Raw genomic sequence first — 26,341 nt, 5'->3', positions numbered from 1 at the left:
TCAAGAGTCTGTCACTTGATTCTAGGCCAGAAGGCTGAAGACTTGTGCTCACATGTTGTTAACAGAGGACTGTACTAGTGGATATTCTCAGTTCTGGAAGCCATGTGTATAGATATTTGGTCATTCTCAGATTTCTGACAGGGTTGAAGACTGATTGTAGACTCATAGCCTATCAGGCTGTTTAACTCTGAAAATACATATTTTATTAGATAGTTATCAGATAGTATACAAGCTATCCAGAATATAACATAGATATTAAGCCTTTCTGAAGCTGGAATGGATAACTAAATCTTCTGTTTAACTGATAAAATGTTGGATTGGGTGTTAGGTATATTTTATGCTTTTAATTTGAAAATGATAATAGTTGTGCTCAGCTTATATTTGAGAGAAAAGTTTTCTTTTTATTTTAACTAGACAAAAAGGGTAAAATGTAGGATGATGTCATACAGGTGAAGGCAGGTACAAGATAGAACGAGGCCTGTCATTGGATGAGAAGGAAGGATGGGCGGGAGAAAAGTTTGAGGGAAGAGGAGAAGACTGGAACCGGAGGAGAAAGAAGCAAGCGGCTGGGAGAACATGGAGGCGGATGTTAAGATTCCTCTCTGCACCTTACAGGAAGGAATGGATGTGTACAGGGCTTTGTGTGTCTAGATGAGCAAATTATGTATTACTAATTGGATCAGAGGCTATTGTGTTGTGTGTTCTTTCATGTGGCAATTTAAGTTCAAGGGAGTGTGTGGTGGCTGGAGACGTGTGTATAGTGGCAACCTGCCTTGGGAACTGGATGGGTAGAGAGATTGTTGCCAGGCTCAGAGAGAGGCCATCGGCAGTGTGATATGGGATGGAACAAAGCAGGTGAGACATTTTGCTGACTGAAATGAAGATATCAACCAGATCCCAGTATGGCTTAAAAGACAGCACTATATTTTTTTATAATTTTACAGCAACAGGAACTGACAAGGAACTGACAAGATGGACGTTTTACATCTGAGATCACAAAGGAAAGTTCACAGAAAATACAGTGTCCTTAACATCCAGTTAGCAATGCGAGGAAGGGTCTCTGCTACCTTCTCATAGTGCTCGATCAGGATCTCCACCACTATGTTCTGAAACTTGATGTTCATCATAGCAGCCACAGTTTCCTCCTGTGCTCTCATCAGCGTTGGACCAAATATGACGCCAAGATTCGAGATGGTCATGAGATTTTGTTGGCTATGTAGAGATACTCTGAAAATAAAGAACATGAACCCTTAATGTAAAGTTTCAATAGGTATGAAATGTTCTTTCTCTATCAGTATTGGTGTATTAAAAAATTAAGCTATATATGCCACTAGAGGGCAGTTTCCCCGATCAGTACTGCCCATTCCCAATGGGTGTGAGTAGGAAATAGAACAAAAGGGAAGAAAGGTGTTTACAAGATTAGTAATTAATTGCTTTATGGGAGAGGTCACACTGCCGTGTAGTAGAACTAGACATTCCCACTAGCCTAAGTTTGGCATCTCTTATGGAGCTTCCCATCCCCTCTTCTCCCCTGACTCCCTAGGAAAATGACAAATGTTTAAGAAAATAGAAATAATATTAGAATATTTATAAATTATGTACAAACACTCATTGAATTTTCACATGGCACAATGTTCTATGTCAATTGAAGATTTAATGGTGGGTCTGGCAAAATGAATCAGAGGGTAAGAAGTTTCTGATATGCAAACTTGATGACCTGAGTTTGATTCCTCATCCCCAAGATGGATGGAAAGAGGGGATTCCTGAAAGGTCTCCTTTGACTTCACAGGTGCATTGTGCATGCCCACACCATCTCCCATATTAATATAAATAAATATTTTTATTGATTTATAGAAAAATCACAGAATAATAACACTAGACAAAAGCTAATAACTAAAAAGATCAAATTACTGAAGGAAAGATGTCTTAGGGGTTTTAATTTTTGGTTGTGTTTTTTTTTTTTCCTGAATTAGATGCAATTTTCCTAGAGAAACTCTCAACTGTTTGGTACTTCTGTATTGTACTTCTAGTAGAACAGACAATTGAGAGTAGGTGAGTTAACACTATATTTTGATTCAAAGAAATTTCTTAGGACTAGTTCTTAATTAGCTTCTTTCACCATTTTTGAAAATTCTGGGGATTAAGTTCAGAAGAATCTAGGCCTGGTGATAGAAACCCAGCATCTCAGATACTGAGGGGGCGCAGAAAGCAAATGTGAGGTTCATGCTCTCCCACTGAGTTACATCACCAGTTCTAATCAAAGCAAAATCAAAGTAAATCACTACAGTGAGTCATCAAATCATACAAATAAAAAGTCATCTGTCAATCATCTATCTATTTATCTATATACTTATCATGTATCTATCTGTCCATTCATCTATCCATCCATCCATCATCATCGATCATCTATCTACGTCTATTTACCTATGTGTCTATCATCTATGTATCATCTATTTATTACCTATCTACATCTATCTATCTATCTACCTAACTATCTATCTATCATCTACTTACCCATAATCCCAGTTACCTACCTGCCTACTTACTTATCTGCTAATCTAAGTGAAATAAAATCTTCAAGAAAAACTGTGGGCCCCAAGGAATAATCTGCATCATCTTTATGACCTGAGAGAACTTGTTGACCTTAGTCATACCTAGCACTGGTCTACAAACTCACTATTCTAACACACTTAAAAGAACTGGGAATACTATAAAATAACATACATTCCTTCATACATTTTTAAGTTGACATGAAATGTTTTATCACTAGTTTAATGGCTACAGGAGACACAATCATCTGCATATTGGAGACATGCAGATTGATACATAGACAAATACATATCTTAAAAACAAACTGCATACCATTTTCTAAAGCTCCCTCAAGGGAGTCCAATTACAACAGCAATCACATAACAGCATCATTTACTTTAAAAAAGACATGAACAAGTTCATCTTAGCAAGACTAGCAAGTCATTACAGGAACACTGTGAGTCACAGAATTACTTGAGCAGGTGTTTAATCAAGATGTCCAGCATCTCTCTGTTTTTCTCCGGCAATTTGTGCACCAGTGCATGGACAGCCTCCACCCTGTAGTTTTGGTCATCTGACTCTGTTATGTAAAAAGGGTTACAGATGTAATTATGTTCAAACCTGTGACATAAACATTAGTCATGTGAACATCACATTCAATCCTGCCATTCATGCCTTAAAGCGGTTGCTTCACATGATGCTATTAACACATCTTTTAGGCTAAGAAATGCTGAATGAGTTTGCCCATGGCTGTAATGTAAGGAAGTATAAAAACCAACCTGTATTGTTTTGTGCCTTGTTCCTCATTACTAAACTATATTGTTCTGGCCTAAGCCATTGCCTGCTTGAGTTTGACAATAAGACCTTCATAAATATAATACATGTGTATACATGTATGTGGTGGGGGATATGAATTATAGATTCTGGTGTAGACTGCTTAGTCTGTTAGCTGATATAATTCACATCCCTACACAGAAACAGGCTAGAGCTAAGTCTATGAAGGCCAAGAGTCTAACATACCAGCTAAGTCTATGAAGGCCAAGACTCTAACATACCAGCTAAGTCTATGAAGGCCAAGACTCTAACATACCAGCTAAGTAAAGGAAGGCCAAGACTCTAACATACCAGCTAAGTCTATGAAGGCCAAGAGTCTAACATACCAGCTAAGTAAATGAAGGTAAGAACATTGAGAACCAAGGCCAGAGTAAGCAAAGTTACGCAAGAAAATATGACTGCATAGGCAAAGAGAACAGACTGAAAATGCAATGGACAGAGACCCCTCACTGAGTGAGGAGGAGGGGCAACTGTAACAGTAGCCTTTAAGATCTGGAAGGAGGAAAATGGCCCCCCGATCAAGGCTGGAAATGGCTACCAGCTTAGATTGCTACACTGTGAGGTTTTACACTAAGCAAACCCTTGCCTAAGACCAAAGATGAACTCATCGGCCTAAAAGTGTTTTAAACATCAGGTTGCTCAAGGTTTTTCAAAGGTGAAAGTGAAGAAGACTTCCCATCAGAAATTTGTAGCAGCTCAGTTGTAGCTCAATTTTATACATTTTAGACAGTTGTTCAAATATCACCAAGTAAAAATCTCTGGATTAAGAGTCTAAAACCAAAATAAATGACAACAGCTCCCAGCTTATAGTCCTGGCTGGTACCATACACTGGTGTCTTAGAGAAGTCATTTACCTACTTCAGGTCCTGACTGGCTCATCAAAAAAATGAGGTCCTATTCCTCGGGCCCTACTCACTTTGCAAAGATGTGTTCATATGAAGACCATGTCAAACGGAGAGCATCCGGAAAAAACGTTAGAAAGGTGATGAGCTAGCATATGGACAGCCATGGTTGCTGACCTTCAAACCAAGTGAGCTGTGCCCCCTGACTCTCCTTGGCAGACAGCACTTCTGGAGCATCCTAAAGCCCGGTGGAAAGGAAGGCACCTGTCTGGAGGGTTTGTCAGTGTTTTTGTTTTTCTTGACTGTGAAGAATGAAGAGTACTTTTAAATCACAGTCACACCTTGACAATGAAAGGCCAACTCAGTGTTAGTGTAGGTCGCTATAGTTTACATTGTGATAACCAATCATATGCCCAGCTGGCAGTCTGGTCCCATTAGCTGTAAAGTATGAATTACTAACTTCTTAGATTACATTCTTATTCTCTTCAAGCTCCCAACTCCTGATTTTCCAATCCAATCAACCATGACTACTAAATTAAACACTTTGACCCCCAGTGACATAAATACATGACACGAATCTGAGAATATAACAAGTAACTTATGGGAAGGGAATTTATACAAGATTTTGTACTGGTTCATAATGTTTGATCTTTATTTTTCAGGCTTAGGAGTATAGTATGTAAGTGTAAACACTGACATAATTTCCTTCATACACTCGTGATCATGCTTATGATAACCACAGTTGCTGTCATAGGGATGGAGAGGTGGTTCAGTGGTTAAGGACACTTCCTGCTCCTATAAAGGACCTGGGTTTAGTTTCCAGTACCCATATCAGAAAACTCATAACTGCCTGTGACTCCAGTTTCTAAGGATCCAATGCCCTCTGGACTTCAAGGGCATATACCTGATATACATAAACTCATGAAGTTATCCCACATAAATAAACATTAATAAAATGGTGGCGGTAGTGATGCATGTCTTTAATCCTAGCACTTGGGAGGCTGGAAATGGCTACCAGCTTAGATTGCTACACTGTGAGGCAGGTGGAACTCTGAGCTCTGAATTCGAGGCCAGCCTGGTCTCCAGAGCGACTTCCAGGACAGCTTAGGGTACACAGAGAAATCCTGTTTCAAAAAGCCAAAAAGAATTTTCCTGTCATAGAAAACATGCTTTTGTTACTTAAATAAGAAATTAGAAATTTTTTTTTACAGTCTTTTCAAATCACATAAGACTGTCACTTCAATAACAATGGGTTTTGGGGTATAGTGATGGTAGTCATAGTTTGTGTTATTAAAGGACAAAATATTTAGTTTACTGTGTACTTTCTATTGGCTTGGAAACCACAGCAAATGCTATAATATGCCATATTGGCAATATTTTTAAGCAGCATGTGAAAAAATGCTGAGGAGATTTCAATGTGCACGTGTAAGTAACAGGCACTAAAGCTGCATCGGTTCTATGCTTCGGGTGAAAGGGTACTTACTGACAGCAATGATGAAATCCTTGTGCAGTTTGTAAGTCATCAGTGGTTCTGCAAGGCACCTGAAACAGACAATCAAAGGACAGCTAGAACTATACGAACCTTGGTGTCCCTCCATTTCCAGGTCTTCTTTAAAAACCCTGTGATTGCTTTTAGCCAATCAAAGACAATGACTAACAGAATAATTGGATGGTTAGGTAGTATGAGAAAGTCCTAGAACGGGGCTCCTGACAGTGCTAAACTACAGACCTCAGACAGACACTAGTCCTAAGAGCTCTTACCACAGTTGTGTGAAAGGGAATGCTACAGTGATGGCAGAAGCTGGCCTAGCATGTACAACACCCTGAATGACTGGTTCCCTAGTAACCCAGGCATGGTTGTGTACACCTGCAGTCTAGCACTGTTGAAGTAGAGGCAGGTGGATCACAAGTTCATGGCCATTTTCAGGCCATGAGAATAATAAGTTGAAGGACAGACAGGGATAGAAGAGAGCCTGTCTCAAAAACAAAAACAAACAAACAAAAAGAAAACAAGGAAACATTGGTGCTATAACTTTAGAAAACCTCATTTCAATATATTTAAAAACACACACAAAGCCTAACATATTTAAGCAAATGAAAACACTAACTAGGGATGCACAGCTTTTTAAGTTACTGTTGGCAAAAGCTCTATGAGTTCCCGAATGTGTAAATGCCACTGGTACTACTTCCTCTTGTGTAAAGGCTTTAACTTTGGGGAGTGAGGCCCCCGTGCATGAATTCCATGTAATCATGTGATTACTTTCCAAGGAAGAGGAGAGCATGCATGGCCAGAACTCCCAGTATTCCCAGTACTAACCCCTCCTCACCTGAGGTAGTTTTTCAGCCCGCTCGTTATAGTCTTATTGTCCCACTGCTCAATATCAATGTCCATATCAGGAGGGGACTTCGGAGCTAGAAAGAATAAAAATTGAAATGTTTAAACTGCAATTCAAAATATTTCCTGTGTCATGACAAGAACACATACCAACTCAAATGGGCCAAAGGGAGAGAAATTCACTTCTTAGGACTCCAGTAGAGTTCAGGAAACTATGTTCCAGTAGAGTTCACTACTAGAAAGTTGCCTTTGTGATCTGACTAAAAACTCACTGTTTCTTACCCTCAAAGTTACCACTTAGCATTGTTGCCTCATGAATCAATTTCTTGGAAATGGCTGACAAGATGGGGCATGCTTCTAAGTGTTAGTGTGGGCCAAGTTTGTCAGCCCTCACATATCTGAAGAAGCAGGCTGTATTATCACCCTCAATTTAAGAATGGAGGAGACAGAGAACCAGAGAAGCTAAGCAAACTGCAGATAGATGAAAGCTTTTAAATGTTGGAGCTGGGATTCTAAGTCAGGAAACAGTGTAGAACAATAAAGGGCGTCTATAGGCCCATGCATGTTCCTGTATCACTTGCCAACAAAGGACACCTAAAAGAGTCCAACCTCACAAAATTGCCATCTGTTACAGAGCAATGTTTAAAATTGAATAAATGAACTAATGTTTTAGCAGACTGGTAAAATATGGGTTCTTACATGGTCTTGGGTTCAGGTGGCAGCACCCCCGCATTTTGAAGCAAACTTTCAAAAGTTATTTTTCAATATGATGTAAGAATTAATAGAAATAAGAAACTATCTATGTTACGGAGAAACCTGAATTGGATTACCTATACAAATATCCCAAATCAATGGCACTCCAGTTTCCTCTAACACTTACAAAATGTGGTGTTCATGAGTTTCTGGACCTTGGAGTTCACTCCTCCTATTCGGTACAGGCCCAAGATGTTGATGCCTAGTGGGAAGAAATTCACAAGAGAATGACTTAAGGAACATCTCAAGCAGAGCGTAAAACTCCCAGACAAACACGCCCATGTGGACTCTGAAAGGCGCTCATCCGGTTTTGCTGTGGCTTCTTCCCTGAAAGCACCCAGCCAGCACAGATATCTCAGAGCAGACACTGGAACTGGACCGTGATTTATGTCTTTTGACATCTTCAAAGTCCTGAAGGAAAGCTGCCTATTCATCAGTCTTTGAATATAAAAATGCACAAATCGAAGAAGACCAATATTTCTCGTCTATTACTTCTGTGTTAGAGTCCTCTGCATTCAATGATCCCAAATGTCATTTGTGTCTTTATTTCAAAGGCAGGAGTGCAGAATTCAAGGATTCTACTCCACCCCTTAAAACATGTACATGTAGGAAAATTCTGAATGTGAGTTCAAAGAACTCCGAAGCACAACAGGACTTCTGCTTTAAGCAAGTATCTCGGGAAGTAAACGTACGTAACCACTTTCTGGGGGCAGTTTTATGGGGTCATGATTTATTTCCACAGGGGAAACTGAAAAACACCAAAAAACAAACAGCCATTTAAGTCACAGAGGGGAAGAATATAAGGCAGGTAGACCATGGCTGCAATCTTCTTAAGATCTGACCTCTAGTATTTGAAAAACTGAAAAAGCTTGCAATGAGAGATGGTATTTTGCCCTCCCGCTAGAAGTAAATGTTTGACAAAGCTGAGAGGAATAGTAAAGGGGTTGGAGAGAGGCCACAGTGGGTAAGAGCACTGCCTATTGAAGAAGCCAGGTTCATCTCCCAGCACCCACAGATGGTTATAACCATGGCTAGCTCCAGTTGCAGGGGATCTGATGTCCTCTTCTTGCTACCAGGCAAGCACACAGCACATAAAATTATATCCTGGAACTTACAGATACACATATAAAATAGAATAAATTTTTTAAAAAGCATATAATCTGATTGAAAATATAGCTAGCTATATATTCAAATAGTTTAAATTTATAGCATTCTCAAAATGGTTTTTGTGTTCATGCCCCAAAGCTCACTTCCATTTCTCACTGAGGGGTTTGAGTGATAGAGGGAGACATACATACATATGGGCATAACCACGCACCCATCCCCAAACTCACCTCTCGTTTCCACAGCTTGGATACATTTTCTCACAAAGTTGAACCCTGCTTCATTTAAATACACTGCAAGTAAGACACAGCCTAATTATGATCTGATGTGCAGTTTGCCTTCCCCACTTCAGCTGACTCTGCTCTGTCCTCAAGAATTATGAGTATGGTGGTTGCTACAGCATTCATCAAATATCTTAGTTCATCAGGGAACCTCATACTCAGTCACTTCATCAAGCTGCATAGTGGAAGGCATGGGCCTCTCCATGTTGTGTTGAGGCCTTCCGCTTTTCTAGGGGCAGCAACCCCCACTTCCAGGAGAGTGAAAAGTGAGAGTAAGGCCTTCCAGGCACTCATTCTTACTCATGAGGTCACTACAGCATCATGAGGCCCTTATCATAACTCATCAGGTTGATGAAAACTCTAGTGCTCTCTTTTCATTTAGGGTCTGAGTTTCAAGCTCGCCTCTCTTGAAGTCATGCTTTACACTCAGAATAACTCAGATGTCAGTCCTCGTGCAGGACTCGTGAGTCCATGTGCAGGACCTTAGTCTCTGTTCAGAACCTCCCCAACCCCTAGTCCTGAAATCAAAAATAGGAAATAATTTTCCTAGACTTTCTTTGAATCAGGCTAAGTGTTGGCGAGATGGTAAGTGGGCAGAGGCACTGGCTGCCAGACACCATGACCAGAATTTGAACCCTGAGATCCACAATGAAGAAGCAGAGAATCATCACTGTAAGTTGTCCTCTGAGCTCCACACAAATACTACTACAGCACGTGCCCACTAACTACAGCCACCATTCAACGTCAATCATGAAATACATAAGCTGTGAAGGCAAAACTAAACTAGATAATTACAAAAAGGAAAACATTTAAAAATGCCAAGCAAGAGGAAAAACTTGAAAAGTCTTTATATTGTAGTAATTTTCATCACGTGTGGGAGGTGTGTAATTTTTTAGTATGCCAAAATAGTAATAAGTAAGGGTAATTGAAACCAATAAAATAAAAATTTTCCAATATTAAAATGGTTTTAATTTTAATGTAAAACGTTGGGTAATTGAGCACATTGTTCAGCTTGTCAATAAAACTGGATAGGAGGAAGAAACCATCTTCAAACTGTTTCAATAAAACCAGTCTTTAGCACATAGAACAAAGAAACAGTATCATGAAAATGGAATTATTTTGTCACATATTCATTTTGAGTCAAATAAGTAATAGATAGGCTATCTCTCAAATGCAGATCAGAATTTGGAAACAATACCCCAGTCTACTCTAATACACGGGAAGCAGCTGTGTTGCGTAGTACAAAAATGTTATAGTCCCTTTGACTACAAGATACAAAAATAATCCATGGACCCTGCCCTTAGTTTCTTCCCAGAGGTAAACGGTTGACCATTATTACTTCAGGATGTGGAGGAAAATCAAAACAGTGGTGGCAATATGGACCGAGCATTTTTGTTCATTGCCTTTGACAGTACTTTGCCTCAGAGCTGGCTCGGTAGAGCTGAGACAACAGCCAGCATTAACTACAGTTAGGCAACCCTACAGGCTCATCAAAGACAACAGAAGCAAGAGGATTCTGAGAGGTGAGAGGACGGAAGGCAGAAGAAATGCTTAAAACCAGATAAGAAAGAGAGAAAGATGATTGTACTCTTTCATTTAAAATTCAAGTCACTAGGAGCTGAGGAGAAGGCTCAATAGTGCACGTATGCAGGATAACTGGAGTTCAGATGCCCAGCAGGCCACAAAAAATACAAAAAATAAAACAATAAGAAAAAATTCTCCCTTGGTGGACCTGGTGGCTCAGACATAATTCCAAACCCAGAAAGCAGAGACAGAGAGAGATTCTCCAGCTAAGCTGGTTAGTGAGACTAGCCACAGGGGCGAGCTCTGGATTTGCCTGAGAGACCTGCACTCAGGGAATAATGTGGAAAAGCAATGGAGGATAGCTCCAGACCACAACCTTAGGCCTCGCCATTGGCACACAAGTGCATACACACAAGCACGCACACATATACACACACATATATACATGTAAACACAACATGCCGAGACATGTAAAAACATCCAGACACTTGCCTGTACACAAGGCATAATGAAATGGCAAAAGAGAAGTGTTTGTTAGTTGACGTGGTTTTAATCTCTTTTATTAAGTATAAAAATCTCTTTCTTATAGGACACTAAAGGATGAATTAAAGTAACACTTGGAAAGCGACAACAGTGGTGTTTACTTAAGTAGAGTGGGTGCTGTGGAGTGCGGCCCTGTGCTCGCTCATGCCTGTTGCTGACTGCAGTATAATGTAAACCCCTGTGTGTAGGGGAGCACTTTATGAGCCAGGCCTTCCTTAATCTTGGGCTATGCCTGAAACAACTATGGCTTGAGGATCTGTCAACCAGCCATGTCATTTTTCTTTTTTAAGAGGCATATCATACTATAGCAACAACATCAACAAAAAACAAAACCAAAAACCAAAACAAACAAACAAACAAACAAAAACAAAAAACAAAGAGCAAATTAGGGCCAAAACAAAGCTTCGTTTCTTTGAATAGTCACAGCTCAAGCATTCAGTGGGGGAAGCCTTGTGAACGGTGGAGGCAGCTGAAACGATTAAGACATGCTCCTCTGGATTTATTATACTTCAGTAAATCACAGTGATTTAATGCAACACATCAGTGATCTGAACAGATTGTGCACACTGTGCTGCTGTGCACATATATTCATGCTTTGTCCTTCAAGCAGGAAGACTGTAGTTCTTGGAGTCTTGAGAACTAGTTACGGTTGTGGGATCACTGCTATCCAGTGAGATGGAATGGAAGTCCTCCTACATCCTGCAGACCAAGGTCACTGCAACTGGCATAAGATCAGCCCGATGTGGAAGGAGGTTACTCTCTGACCTCCCAAGCCCCCGAGTCCCTGTGTGGACATGCACTATGAACCGGATAAGAACTCTTGCTGCTGCAAGGCTCTGAGATCTGCAGATCTGCTGTCACCACAGACTGACCTGGCCTTCTCTCATTTAATTATGTATAACCAACCCAAGTTTTGCTGTGACAACAACAGACTCAGGGAAACAAATTCAAGCCAATAAAACTTGTATTCTTACTGAGAATTGTATGCCCCTCTGCACTTTTTGTGTCATTTCACAGTCCCAGAGACCTGCTGAGCAATGTTTCACTACAGAGTTCAGCATTCAGTGCTATGGTGGGAAAAAATGAAGGGCGTGTGGTTAGTATAGTTAGTATAGTTTGTCTCCAGTTGACTTGGGAAGGGTCCAATTTTAGGAACCTCCTGTGATACAGAATGAGCAATACACTAACGCCGTGAGAGGGTTAGTACATTGCTTCCATTAGTGCAAAGAAAAATTCAACTAAAGACTTTGTTTTTAGTGGCTGAAAAATAGAAACCACTTACTCTTAATTTCAGAAGAGACAGCCGTGGGAAGTTTCATTAATAAGTTAAATGACACTATTAAAAAGAGTGTGCATGACCCAGAGGGGTGGCAGGACTAAAGCTCATGCCATGCAGGCTTGAAGTTTAAACTCAAAGAATCTACATGAGGTTAAACTCGGTAGATGCAACTGTCCTAGCATTCAGACAGTACGATGGGAGCCACAGAAAAGAGACCCCTGGGAGCCCCAGGCTGGGTAGACTGGGGTGCTCAGCTGCAAACAGGAGGTCTTGTCTCTGTCAAAGTAGAAGGTGAGGACTAACAGGGAAGTTGTTCTCTGACCTGCACACAATGGGTGGGTCCCCACACTTACACGCACAGGCAGTGAGTGTTTCTCTTAGCTCTCTGTGGTAGAAGACAAAGTAGTCTTGGCATGGGGTAGAAAGAAAGGGAATTCATCCTACATGGTAAAAACTTGGAGTTCTGGGAGGACTGTCTCCTTTAGAACAGGGGACCAAGACAAGCAACCAAATGATGTTCCTTTGGTCTCCTTTCTCTACCATGCCTGAGTCTGAGCAAGCTTTTCGGTGGCTTCCTCAAGGGATAGAGTGGATCATCTAATAATCTGTGAACTCTCTGGAGACTGCCCTGTGCCCCACGCCTACTTCTCCCTGTTTTGGAGAAGAGCAGAAGAGTATTCAGAGTCCACCTACCACCAAATTCCCAGACAATGAAATCCTATAGTACTAATGGCATTTGGCCCGAAGACAGACTAATATAATAAAGTTACTCAATCAAAAGTTAAGTGTAAGCAGTTGGAAACTGTTCAGGGCCAAAGCTTTTATTAAAATCCAACTGAAGTTTCCACAAGGCCGTTTCGCATCACAAAAGCTATGCATCTTAACACAGTTCCAGCAGCCTGAGAACAAGAGTTGCTTTCTGAAGCTAAGGAAGCAAAAGGCCTTATTCTTTCAACTTCCTCCTGACTCAAAACCCAGCTGTCCCTTTGGGTGTGACCCTGGGGTCTCTCCACACCTCCCCAGGGCTGCCTAGAAAAAGCAATGCTTGTCTTTAATTCCCCAATCACATTTCTAATCTGGCATTTCTGATTAAAACATACAGATACCCAACATCATACCATGGGTGATTTTAGAGGGAAACGAGACAAGAGCACATCTATCTCAAGTGGTCCTCAGGGTCAACTCCTCATCCTTTAGGAAGAAGAAAAGGATGAAGGATGAAGAGTTGGCCCTGTACACCTGTCAGACTCATGCCATACATGTAAGCTAGAAGTCCCTTTGATGGCCTTTGAACCTACAGAGCTTTGTCCCCATGGGAGAGTGAAATGGTGGCCCAAGTTGCCCAGGCCGCCTGCGAAGTCCCAGTGATAAACTATTCAAGCAACACAAAGCCCAGGAGGAGGACACTTCACAGATGGCCACTGTTTAGAATGTGAAGAGAAAGGCTATTGTCTGTTTCCCCTTAGGAAGACCACACCCCAAGGCATACTTGGAGAAAGTCATCCATTTAGTGGTTACATGTTAAAGCTGTTTGGAAACTTTAAAAGTATATACCTCACACACTCATCCTCTGAAATGTACCCGTTAGCCATCCAGGAATAAAACAGGTGCACAACAGAAAAATGTAGAACGGAGCACCCAGGAGCATGTGAACTCAACACTGTGACTTTCAGGAATTGCTGCTTCACCTAGATCCAGGAGTAAAGGACCAGCTAAGGAAAATCCACACGCAAAATTCGCCACCAGAGAAGAGACAGGCTTAAGGCGGCAGTGGAGAAAAACTGGAGCACATTGTTGTCTTTTTCTTTGTTAAGGACCTAGATGGAGGTACTGAGCTAGGACTACTAGCCAAGAAAGATGATTTTGTTTTTCTGAAAAATGAGCTCAGATGGCAAAATCATGATGCTTTCCTAGTGAACGTCTATCCTGATGGTCCCACTTGAGGTTAAGTCCCACTGTCCTTTCAACTGGACAGCATCTATTTAACACTGAAAATAACTACTTCCCCAGATAAATTAACAATGTCTCATAATCTCAAGAATAATACATTATATCTCATAACCACAAAGACATATATTCATTATCTTGGACCAGTTCTTTGTGGGGTTCTTGTTGTATTTCTCACATGGAGGTTTGTCCTAAGGATGATCAAACTTTCCTTTTCCAGTGAGTTATACAGCTTTACTTAGAGCACGGAGAGCAAGTACAGAACCACGTGTGACTGCGAAGCAAGGGACTTGTTCCTGCTCAGGCTTGGAGGTCTCTTAGCTGCACCAGCACAGCACAACCTCACTCTCTGCTCTGTGGCTGTCTCGGAACGCTCCTAGCACAGCCTTCTTGAAAACCCTGTCATCCTTACTGTTTGTTTTCATGATTCTCTGTGGAATTAGGAGTTCAGGGTTTCCCTCTGGTTGCGTTTGAGGGAACGGACCAAGCTGAGGGGATGACACCAGCAAGGATCATGTTCAGAATTCATATTACTATTTCTGTGGCTTCCTTGTCTTTTCTGTCAGGAAATATGACTGGATTGATTTATGGTTTACTCTTCGGGGCAAGTCAGAATGTAGAAAAGCTTGTTTCTCATGAAAAGTTTCTGTTCCTTTAAAAGTCTTAGTTAGGCCGAAAAGTAGTGTTCATGCAAAAGTTTAAAAGAAGAAGAAAAAGGACTTACTTTCTTCTTTCTTGCTAATTATGGCGGGCAGCGTGTAAATCTAGGGAAGAAAGGACATCAGTTAGTGATTGATGCTAATGGCCATGTGGAAGAGCGGCAAGGTGATGCTTACATTAAAACAAAAAGACTCTGCTCACAGTCCACCAACTGTTTAGGGGGCTGTCTATCACCGTGGGATTCATCTGATTTTGCTGCTTCCTCAAATGAGCCGCCTGGGCTTTCTTTCATGTGGGCACAGTCATCATGACATTGCTGAGATAACTAATCACCCCCGCATCTGCTTTAGTTCAGGAATTCTTAGCCGTTTGTGAAAGGTTTTTAAACATTTAAAATCTACGACTAATTGAAAATTTTGATTGATTGACATTGTACAAAAACAGCAACAGAGTAGAAAAAAAAGCAATGAACACAGAGCCAGGCCCTTTTATTATTTAGTTTGGTAAACTTAAAATCATGTCCTTGTGTGCTTAGCGTTTAGACTCTAAACTTAGAGTCGAGAATGCACTCCCAGTGCCTGGCACATCTGACTGTGGCCTAGAAATAGGGTTTGGGGGGAAGGTCTCAGGGTCCACAGAACATGCTAGCTAGTGCCGAAGCTCAGGCCTGAGCTTGGACTGTTGTTGTTCTCGGCCATCAGTGGAACCCTCTCTAGTGTCTGTTTATTCTAGTGTTCTCACTCCATGAACCGGGAACAGTGTTCCATACGGAAGCAAACAGCAAGGAGTAGCTTCTCTCTTTCCCACTTAACTTCCCTGGTGTTTGTGAGTAAATTACCACACAGACATGGAAATGACTATTACAGACTATTACAGACAAGATGTGCACCACATGGGGATGTCTCTGGTAAACTGCTGTTCTTTAAAGAGGCACGGACCACAAAAATGACCCCACACATATTCTAAATAGGAACCTAATAAAATGAGGCAAGGCATGCAGCCAAATTCATGGTTATAAATATTTTAAAGTAATTTTAGAGCTGTACATTGGTCTTGGAAGTCTCCTTGCGAGACAAATTATAAGTAGGAGTTACGTGCTAATGACTGAGCGAACAACAGGGAAACAGGATGGGCCATTCTCTTCTACTACTTTAATGCTTCCAGTTAAATTATATACACATAAAAAGGAAACACAAAACTGCTTTGTAAGTTTTAGAGGGAAACAAAAACTAGAGATGGCGTCACTATCTTACCGGTTCTTTCCCGTCCATGGCCTCCAGCCAGAGTTTCCGGTTAGCTTCTGAGAATGCCTGTAGTGTGATGATGCCGTGCCTATGGATAAACAGACAGTCTCCATGTGAATTTCATTCCACTGTGCCTTTCAGCATTTGCTAATTTTCAAGTCCTTGATTCATTAATTGTAAACTCATAATTTGGAAAGAAAAAAGATCAAAGCAATGAACACAATGGAAATAGAAAATTGGGAGGTTTGTTCTATAGCCATCTTCTGGAAAAGTCACACATGACACACACATGATACTTACACATGACACTCACCCACATACATGCACACATATACCCTTGCACACACATATGCATAGAAACACACATGTATCCACATATACATTCACACACACACATACCTGCACACATACATACATGGAAACCCAGATACACTCACATGCAAGTGCATGCACACACACATGCACGCACACACACACAGACACACCCTCATACACACATGGACACCCACATACACAGACACACATATACACTTATACACATATACGCACACATGTCCAAGCACACACATACACACCCACTTTTTAAATTTATATGCTAACAGGTAAGCCACGAATGTGTAAGGCACAGGGCTGTCTGAAGGGATTAATTCAGTTTCCCCTGAAATGGTCAAAAAGATGGCAAACGCGTATCCACTGCTGCTCAAAGTCCCCCGCTATTCAACACTGAGGGTTGATTAAGCTCACAAGCCTGATGGGACCAGCCAGTCACTAACAAGGGCAACGTGTGAAGAAGCGTCAGGTCATACCTAGCCCATGGTCCTTAGCGTTTCTCAGCACCATGAACACAGTGTTAAAATGAAATCTCCAAAAATAATTCTCCTGTCAGGCAGGCAGGTATATGTCTGCACCAGGGAGCCTGAGACCAGAGGATCTCAAGCCCAAGGCCAGCATGGCTTACACAATGAGTCTGAGTCCAGGCTTGGACTACAAAATGAGATCCTGTCTCAACAATGTCCCCAAATTTCTTCAATGCAGCCACTGTGAAAAGTTATCTAAGCCTGAATTTCCAGATAAAAGAAGGCACCATATAAAAGGAAGTTGAGGGTGATATAAAAACTTATACATTAACTCATGTACAAAAATTGATAATATACCCACAATTCCTCTGTAAAACATTGGGAACCTTCATTATTTATATGAAATGATTAAAAACTTAAAATAGCATAATCTGTCAACAAATAACTTATATTTCTTCTGAGATATGAAAATGGTTCACTAGAAGGACAAGAAAAGAAAAACATACGGAAGGGCCCAGGTTGTTTGATGTGGTTGAATTGATTTTCTTTCTCTGGGACAAGTTCTAAGAATGACCAGCTTTATATATTTTAAGTGCATGATCCTCTCGCCTCAGCCCCCAGAGTGCTGGATTACAGATGTATGCTGTGCCAGCCTTGGTCCAGAGTTTAAGTCAATATCACAGCATGATACAATTAGTAACAACGGTCAATATTTGCTGGACGGTTCTGGGTGCTGTGTTCATAGGAACACTTGATTACCTCATTTAACCCTCAGCACACCCTGGGTTTATTTCCCTATCTTGGGGAAGAAAATGCCAAAAGCACAGTTTAAGTAATTATAATAATGCAGAAATAGAAGGCGCTGTGCACACAGCAGCCCTCTAGCAGCACTGAACTTGGCCAGCTCTGCAGTGTGTCGTATCCCCCTGGAATCTTCATGGTCCATGATAGCAAAAACCATCAGGCTTCAAGGGATGATAAAAATGCCTGTTCTGAGCTTTTGCCTGCTTTTCGGACCCTTGTCTTCCTACGGGGTTGCTTTGTCCAGCCTTATTGTGAAGGGAGGCCCCTTGTCTTACTGCAATTTGATATTCCCTGTTTGGCTGATATCCCTGGGAGGTCTGCCCCTTTCTGAAGGGAAACTGAGGAGGAGTGGACTGGGGGGAGGGTAGAGCTGGGAGGAAAAAAGGGAAGGAAAACTGTGATCAGGATGTAAGATATGAGAGAATAAATTTTATAAAAAGTAAAAAGTTTTTAAACCGGCAACCAACAACACACACACACACACACACACACACACACATAAATACATGTATGTATGTGTATGTGTGTATATACATATAAATAGATATGACATATCATATCTATGTATATATTTAAGTTCTTCTATGCAACTCTTTAGCAGCATTATGCCTCGTGGTTTTTTTCTTTTTCGAATATAATACAATGAAAATGTAGAGGATAAACATGTGAAAGTCTGAAGTAAGCATGCTGACGGTCTCATTACACACACTCTACACCAGTGGCTCTTGATCTTCCTAATCTTCAATCTGTTAATACAGTTCTTCATGTTGCGGTGACCCCAACCATAAATTTATTTCCATTGCTACTTCATAACAGTGATTTTGCTACTGTTATGAATTGTAAATACTTGTGTTTTCCAATGGTCTCATGTGGCTCCTATGAAAAGATTGTTCACCAGCAAAGGAATTGTGATCTGCAGGTTGAGAACCTCTGCTCTACACCATTTTATGTTGTGCTTCTCCAGTCTTAGAAGCAGAAATGAAGTAAAAACTAAAAGGTGGAAAGTAGTGCTCAAACCTTTCGACCACTTCTATGTCAAAGCAGAAGCGTTTGTCAATGGAATCTGTCTTCCGTCGGATACATGACTTTAACTTAAACATTTCGGGTGAACCAGTAACAAGGCCATTCTGAAAAAAAAAAAAAAAAAAAAACATCAGGGAGTGGATTGAGTACAGTGATTCAAAGTTGCCAACTGGAACTGTTAACTTACAGATAAGTCATGCGGAAAGTTAACTTCTGTTGCTCTCTAATCCTCTCCTCGCATTGACAATATACTGTGCTTTGTTTCAAAGAAATCTGTCCTAGTACTCCCCTGTACCTTTAGACACGTTTACTCTGAATGGGAACAGATACTGTACAGTGCACACACTCTTGGACTTGGGAAGATCCGACATTGCAGTCATTGTAACAGCACAGCTGCATGTAAGGTAGATGTGCTAAGATACTGCCCTATTTCTCCATCAAAATCGTCTATCATAAAAAAGTAATCATAATCTATATAGCTGAGAGATTAGTGCCATGGGTATGGTTCTGTACTGGAGCCTTGGGGTGATAAACAGTGACTTGCACCAAGTCCCAGAGGAGCCTCCAGAATAGGGAAGCTCACATTCGCCATTCTGTTCCTGCAGGCAGCCATAACATTCATGGTTTCACTGCTAACCCACTTCTTGGAGAATCAAATGCAAACTCTCTGGATGGGACAGAACAGGGGCCTGAGAATTCTTAGGAGATCTTTTCTACATGTGAGACGCCCATCTAGAATGCAGAAAAGTTTAGTTCAATGATCATTAACCATGTCGTGGTTGTCACAGATTTAGGATCAGGACTTTGGCTTGGTTAGCTTGCATCGTAACACCCCAGCTGTCACGTAAGTTGAATTTCTGTCAATTGCTACTCTACGTGAGTCACAGATAAACGTGAATTGTGACTTAATAACTCTGCAGGTGAAGCTACCCACAGGCTCTTTTACTCTGCTAGGTTCCCCTTCTTTCACATGTATCTCCCACTTTGAATTATTAGGCTCTGATGGATGCCTGAGCACAAGAAGTTTCAGTTAATATATCTTAACATTTCTACCTTCCGTCATTCACTTTGCCATGTTCTACATGACAAAGTGCTTGGGTGACTCATTTACTTTCTAGAAACAACTTCCTCATCTGTTAAAATCAGGTTGGCACAAGTTCTCTTTAGGAGGAAAATCCACCTACAGAACTCTTAGCCAATGACCAAATTAAGGTTAGGGTTAGGGTTGGAGTTGGGGTTGGGGTTAGGGTTTAGGGTTGGGGTTAGGGTTAGGGGTTAAGGTTGGGATTGGGTTAGGGTTAGCAGGGTTAAGGTTAAGGTTAGTTTTATTAAAACAATAAATGGCAAAATAGAAGGACGGACAGATAGCCAGGAAGGAAGGAAGGAAGGAAGGAAGGAAGGAAGGAAGGAAGGAAGGAAGGAAAAAGAAAGAAGGAAAGACAGACAAAGAAGGAATGACACATAGACAGAAAACGAAAGAGAAGTTAGAGTGAGTTACACTTGACATAGAGTACAGACTGTACCATTTCATCCAATAAGGAGCATTATCATGTCGTATGATGCTGGCACATCGTGAAATATTTAGTGACAAATTTAATCTTTTGGGGAAGTGAGCCTTGATTTGTTGGTTTGAAAGTTTGTTCATCGGCACTTTGGTATGTGAATTGGTTGAATGTCAGAGGCTAGGGCACACATGGCATCTATAATATTGCCAGCTGTGACAGGGTGCAGAATCCTGGGGACACGCTGGGTCCAGGCTCTGGCAATCCCTTCCTTGTTTGGTAATCAACCCACAGTGTAGACCCCTCTTCTGAAGCCAGGAATGTACGAGGGGTACCCCAGACATGTACTGAAGGACTCCTACCAGCAACTGAACTGCTTATAAATACATGATAGCCCCAGCTAGGTAGAAATACTGTGCATTATTTTAATGTCATTAAAGTCTTTTCACTTATTAAAAATGCATACTGTTACTAGGGAAGGGAAGCACAGGTGACACTTTATTTATCTTCCATCCTTAAAATGACAAGCTTAATTTAAGAAGGAGAGAGCTCACTCACCATCTTCCCACTGGCTTTCACATCAGAGACGCTCATTGTGAACATTTTGCTTCCTTTGTCGTAAGTACAGTAGTGTTTAGTCCAGGTGAAACCCAGTGGTCCTAGTGCAGGAGACAAGAACACTTCAGATTTGGTGAAATGGTTTGTACCTGAGTGTGTGCATGGGCACATGGAGAGTGTCCACACATCAGTGTAGCTGAGTCTGGCCAGGAAAGGTGACTGAGGACAGCGTCACAGACTCAAAGGGCTTCACTCAAGCTCTCTTGAAGAATCTGGAAACCCACGAGTGAGCCTATCTGTAAACTTCAGCTATCTTATCCTTATCCATAAGCGTGGAATTTGGTCAATAAGTCCAACCAACTACAGGCAGAAAATATTTGAAAACCCAATCACAAAGACACTTAACAAATATGACCATTTTTAAAGATGGGGGGATCTTGCTTTGACTATTCTCAATGTTACCAAGTAGCTAAAGCCAGCCTTGAGCTCATGCTCCTCCTGCCTTCAGCTCCCAAGGACTGGGATTACCAGTGGGTGTCACTATCCCTGGCTGCTGATTAGAATACTTTTATTACTTAGAACCTAGACAGACATAGAGTCACTCAGTAAGCAACTGACAAATAAGTTAAGAGTGAACGATCATTTTCTCTGACATTTCACCCTTGGAGTTACTTCCTCTTACTGTTGATATGAGAGAAATAAAGTAGAAGATGGAACTTGGAGGGTAGGGTGCCCTCCTGATCCCCGCAAAAGCAGACATGGGTCTCCAGGGCTGAAATTCAGCACTTAAGAGTCAGAAGTAAGAGAAGTTCACAGTCATTGTTAGCTACGTGGCAAGGCCAAGACTCACCTGGGCTACAGGAAACCTTGTTGTTTTTAAAAGTAATTCTACTAGAGTCTTGTGGAAGAGCAGGGGATAGAACTGAGAAAGCTGGAGGGGTGAATGCCAAGGACAGCACACAAAGACCTACAGAGTCAACTAACCTGGGCCCATGGGGACTCACAGAGAATGAACAATCATGCATGAATGAGCATGCATAGGCCGCTACAGATGTGCAGCTTGGTCTTCATGTAGGTCTCCTAACAGTTGGAGCAGGAGCTGTCTTTGACTCTGTTGTCTGCCATGGAACCCCATTTCCCTACATGGACTGCCTAGCTGGGCCTCAGTGGGAGAGGATGTGATTGTCCTACAGTATGTCCAAGGGTGGGTGGTACCCAAGGGAGGCTTCTCCATTGAGAAGGGGAGATTTAATGGTGAGAGGGATTTGTAAGGGTGGGACTGGGGGCTGCAATCTGGATGTAAAGTGAATACATAAATTAATGAAAAAGTTCTTTTATTTATATCATTTGTATTAAAAAGATGTGTATTATCAGTAATGCTCACTTTGTCTCTCCTATAAATACTATTCCCTTCTCACAACACAGCACTCCATGTCATGGGCTGCTAGTGTCTCTGAAGAATCAGATGCTCCTGTGTCTACAGTGGGGTGTATTCTTTATTCTGCTTTCCTCTGATGAAGTACAAGAGCTTGCGATTACCCAGAAGATTGTCCTGAATCCAAATACCATGATGGGCTGTGTGGGTTGGAAACAGAGCTTAGGGCTCCCTTTCTGGAAGCTTCTTCAGCTTCCGCTCCACCCACTTCAAACAGAATCCCTTAGTCACCTCTATGCATCATGTGACTGCTGGCTCGGTTTCAGAACCCTGCACCGGAAGGCAAGCAATTAGAACAGAAAACAGCGCCCCTTAAGACAGTGCTTCAGGAGCGCTGGGTTTTGTTTGTGATAATGATAGTGTCCTTAGTGTCAGCTTGAACTTTGGTAAATACTTAAGCGACTTTAGATTTTTAAATGACAGGGTACACAAACACTTGGCAACTCGAGGGATTACCGCAATTAGCTCCCGTTCTGTTCTGAGAGCACTTCATACCACAGCGCTCCACACTTGATACTCCATGTCATGCGACTACTTAACAGCTAGGGGCGCTGAGTGGGACAAACCTGATGCAAACTGGCAGCGACTGGTACTTAGGGAGCGATGTAATTGGTGGGATCAGCTGTTGCTTTAAATTGAAGCAGCCACCATGCTCTGATGAGATTTGAAACGGAAAAGTGTCGGTTTTTTTCCTGCCTTATGTTACATGTGTAACCTTCTTCACTTCGTGATGATGTTTGCTGTTCATCCCGCCGCCTCCCTCAGGGCTTACCGGCATGTGTGGGAGATGGTCTTAGATAAATTGCTTAAAATCCCCCTATTAAAGTACCTGAAAAATTAAATTTTATCACAACTCCAAGGCTACAAAACCAATGAATCCCAGTCACCCTTCTCAGTGATCACAGAGAGCAGTGACAGATCTTTGGGGGTGGGGTGTGGGTGGGAGTGGGGATCATGTTCACGAACACAAAGCTTTACCCCAGAACCTTCATGTTAGACTTGACAAAGGAGCATGACTCAACTCCTAAGGAAAACAGGTCCGTCAGCCCTGCATAGGGGTTAGGTGTTAGTTTTAAAGGAATAAAATGCTAAATTGTCTTTATTATTTCATTTTTGAAAATAAAGTTATTTTTATACAATATAGTCTGATAATGGTTTCCCTTCTCTTATCTGGTCCCAGATCTAGCCCACACCCTGCCATTCCAAATCCACTCTCTCTCTCCCTTAAAAAAACAAACAACAAACAAATTAACAACAAAAGAAATGAAGAAGAACAGAAGAAATATAGACACACACAGAAGAACAGGCGCGGACACATACGCACAAACACGTACTCTAAAAATTAGAAATAATAATGAACAAATAATCAATGTAAGACCCCCATCCCAGAAAAAAAAAACTGTACAAAAATGCCTGAGTTCATTTTGTGTTGGTCATCTACTTCTGACAGTAGGCCTGCCCTTAAGAGTGGCTAAGCCTAGTGAGACTCACTGGAGAACCATTTGTAAGCCGTTATCAATTGAAGATAGCTTAGTGTCTAGGGGCAGGAGCATCCATCTGCTTCTCCATCTCAGCACTAGGACACATGTGGTCTGGGCCTGTGCAGGCCCTTTGCCTGTTGCCACAGGATCTGTCCATCAGTCCTGCTGTGTCTGGGAGGTGCTGTTTCCTTGGTGTCTTCCATGCACACCAACTCTTAATCTTCCCACCTCCTCTTCCCCATAGTTCCCTGAGCCCTGAGGGGAGGGGTTAGATGGAGGCATCCCATTTAGGACTGAGAGTCCCAAGGTCTCGCACTCTCTGTATATTGTCCAGTTGTGGGAGTCTGTCTCTCTCCTCACCTACTACAGGAGGAAACATCTCTGGTGATGACTGATTGAGACAATGATCAATGGATGTGGGGTTTCATTTGTTTCAATAGTTTGTTTATTTTGGTTTTGCTTTTGTTTCAGAACAGTAGTATTTAGTTTTACCCTAGATCCCCATGCTGTCGGGTTCTTGGCCGCCTAGGTGGTGTTGGGGATGGGTTCCATCTCTTGGAGTGGGCCTTAAACCCAATGAGATAGGGTTGGTTAGAGCCACGTTTGGTCCACTATTGCACTAGCTCATCTTGCAGGCAGGTCACCCACCATTGTACAGTGTTTGTAGCTGGGCTGGTGCTCACCACTCTCCTCTAGTAGCTCCCATTACTAAACACCAGTCAGTAGCAGGTGAGGCTCAACTTCTCCATGTTCAGTGAGTTAGTTATATGGGCTTTATCTTCAGCAATAGCACATCAGTTTGTGGAGAGCAACCAACAGCCTTGGGAATAGCCTGAGCTCTTTGGGTGTCTCCATAAGGCACCTTTGGCCAACAACTCAACTAGATATAACCCATCCCTGATACTAGAGGTTCTCTCAAAGAGACAGGAGATGTCCATTGGGACTTTGACTCCCATGTTATTTGGTGATTCCATTTGGATTTCTTTCATATATATATATATATATATATATATATATATATGTGTGTGTGTGTGTGTGTGTGTGTGTGTGTTTGCTGTAGTAAGTTTCTGTATGAGTCCTCAAATGGCCCTTAAGTGTTAGCTGTTCTTCCTTCTATTCCCTTTCCTAATGCCAGATTCTTCAAGAGAGCTTGAGTGAAGCCCTTTGAGTCTGTGATGCTGTCCTCAGTCACCTTTCCTGGAAACCCACGAGTGAGCCTTTCTGCAGGGGAAAATTGAGGGGAAAGCCTGAAGGCAGAGGAGAAGCCTTGAAGAGGCCGCTGTACAAGTCTAGCCTGGACTAAGAAGGGGGAGGTGAGGGAGAGGTGAGAGGAAGACACAACAGACAGATTAGATTCCATGACGCAGAGACTGAATTAAAGATTCTATAGCCTCGGAGAGTGCCATTAAAATAAGTGAAATAAACTCAGGATAAGGTTAGCACCACAGAGGCTCAGGATAACCCTGAGAAAAATCAGTTGTCTTATAACAAGGTATTACAGAGCAAAGTGATAAAAATTGTATAGTATGGTACAGAGACAGACAGGTAGATCAGTGGAATAGAATGAAGACGCAGAAATGAACCCATACACATATGGTCACTGGCTCTTTGACAAAGGAGCTAAAACCATCTTGTGGAAAAAGATAGAATTTTCAACAAATGGTGCTGGTTCAACTGGAGGTCAGCTTGTAGAAGGATGTAAATCGACCCATTCTTATTGCCCTGTGCAAATGGGAACTGGGGAAAATTTCCTAACAAAACACCAATGGCTTATGCTCTAAGATCAAGAATTGAGAAACGGGACCTCATAAAACTGCAAAGCTTCTGTAAGGCAAAAGACACTGTCATTAGGACAAAACGGCAACCAACAGATTGGAAAAAGATCTTTACCAATCCTACATCTGATAGAGGGCTAATATTCAAAATATACAAAGAACTCAAGAAGTTAGAATCCAGAGAGCCAAATAAGCCTATTAAAAATGGAGTACAGAGCTAAACAAAGAATTCTCAGTTGGGGAATATCAACTAGCCGTGAGGCACCTAAAGAAATGTTAAACATCCATGGTCATCAGGGAAATGCAAATCAAAACAACCCTGAGATCCTACCTCACACCAGTCAGAATGGCTAAGATCAAAAACTCAGGTAACAACAGATGCTGGCAAGGATGTTGAGATAAACGAACACTCCACCATTGTTGGTAGGATTGCAAACTGGTACAACCACTCTGGAAATCAGTCTGGAGGTTCCTCAGAAAATGTGACATTGCACTAGCTAAGGACCCAGCTATACCTTTCCTGGGCATACACCCAAATGATGCTCTAACATACAACAAGGACACATGCTCTACTATGTTCATAGCAGCCTTATTTATGCCAGAAGCTGGAAAGAACCCAGATGCCCATCAACAGAGGAATGGATACAGAAAATGTGGTACATCTACATAATGGAGTACTATTCAGTTATCAAAAACAAGGACTTCATGAAATTCATAGGCAAATGGATGGAACTAGAAAATATCCTGAGTGAGGTAACCCAATCACAAAAAAAACACACATGGTATACACTCACTGATAAGTGGATATTATCCCCAAAACTCGAATTACCCATGATAAAAATCCACAGACCACATGAAGCTCAAGAAGGAGGATGACCAAAGTGTGGATGCTTCAATCCTTCTTAAAAGAGGGAACAAAAATATTCATATGGAGGGGACATGGAGACAAAGTTTGGAGCAGAGACTGAAGGAATGGTCATTCGGAGCCTGGCCCACCTGGGTATACAGCCCATTTATATTCAGCTACCTAAACTAGATAATATTGATGAAGCCAAGAAATACATGCTGTCAGGAGCCAATATAGATGTCTC

The 26,341-nt window shown here is 41.6% G+C and overlaps 1 protein-coding gene across 1 annotated transcript in view; it reads right to left on the bottom strand.

Annotated features, from left to right (window-relative positions):
- Arhgap42 (Rho GTPase activating protein 42) overlaps positions 1-26,341 on the bottom strand; it is a 224,626-nt gene that overhangs the window by 11,420 nt on the left and 186,865 nt on the right. Inside the window, exons 9-18 of the mRNA XM_032909333.1 lie at positions 20,560-20,660; positions 18,494-18,603; positions 15,885-15,963; positions 14,696-14,735; positions 8,628-8,690; positions 7,421-7,495; positions 6,533-6,617; positions 5,689-5,747; positions 3,004-3,109; positions 1,068-1,227 (exon numbers count right to left, since the gene is read on the bottom strand). Coding sequence (XP_032765224.1) covers positions 1,068-1,227; positions 3,004-3,109; positions 5,689-5,747; positions 6,533-6,617; positions 7,421-7,495; positions 8,628-8,690; positions 14,696-14,735; positions 15,885-15,963; positions 18,494-18,603; positions 20,560-20,660 — 878 coding nt within the window. The remainder of the gene's footprint in view (positions 1-1,067; positions 1,228-3,003; positions 3,110-5,688; positions 5,748-6,532; positions 6,618-7,420; positions 7,496-8,627; positions 8,691-14,695; positions 14,736-15,884; positions 15,964-18,493; positions 18,604-20,559; positions 20,661-26,341) is intronic.

This window comes from Rattus rattus, chromosome 8 (assembly GCF_011064425.1).
Source record: "Rattus rattus isolate New Zealand chromosome 8, Rrattus_CSIRO_v1, whole genome shotgun sequence".
NCBI classification, from domain to species: Eukaryota; Metazoa; Chordata; class Mammalia; order Rodentia; family Muridae; genus Rattus; species Rattus rattus.
The sequence above is the reverse complement of the archived record's forward strand: the minus strand, read 5'-3'. Positions and strand labels throughout refer to the sequence as shown.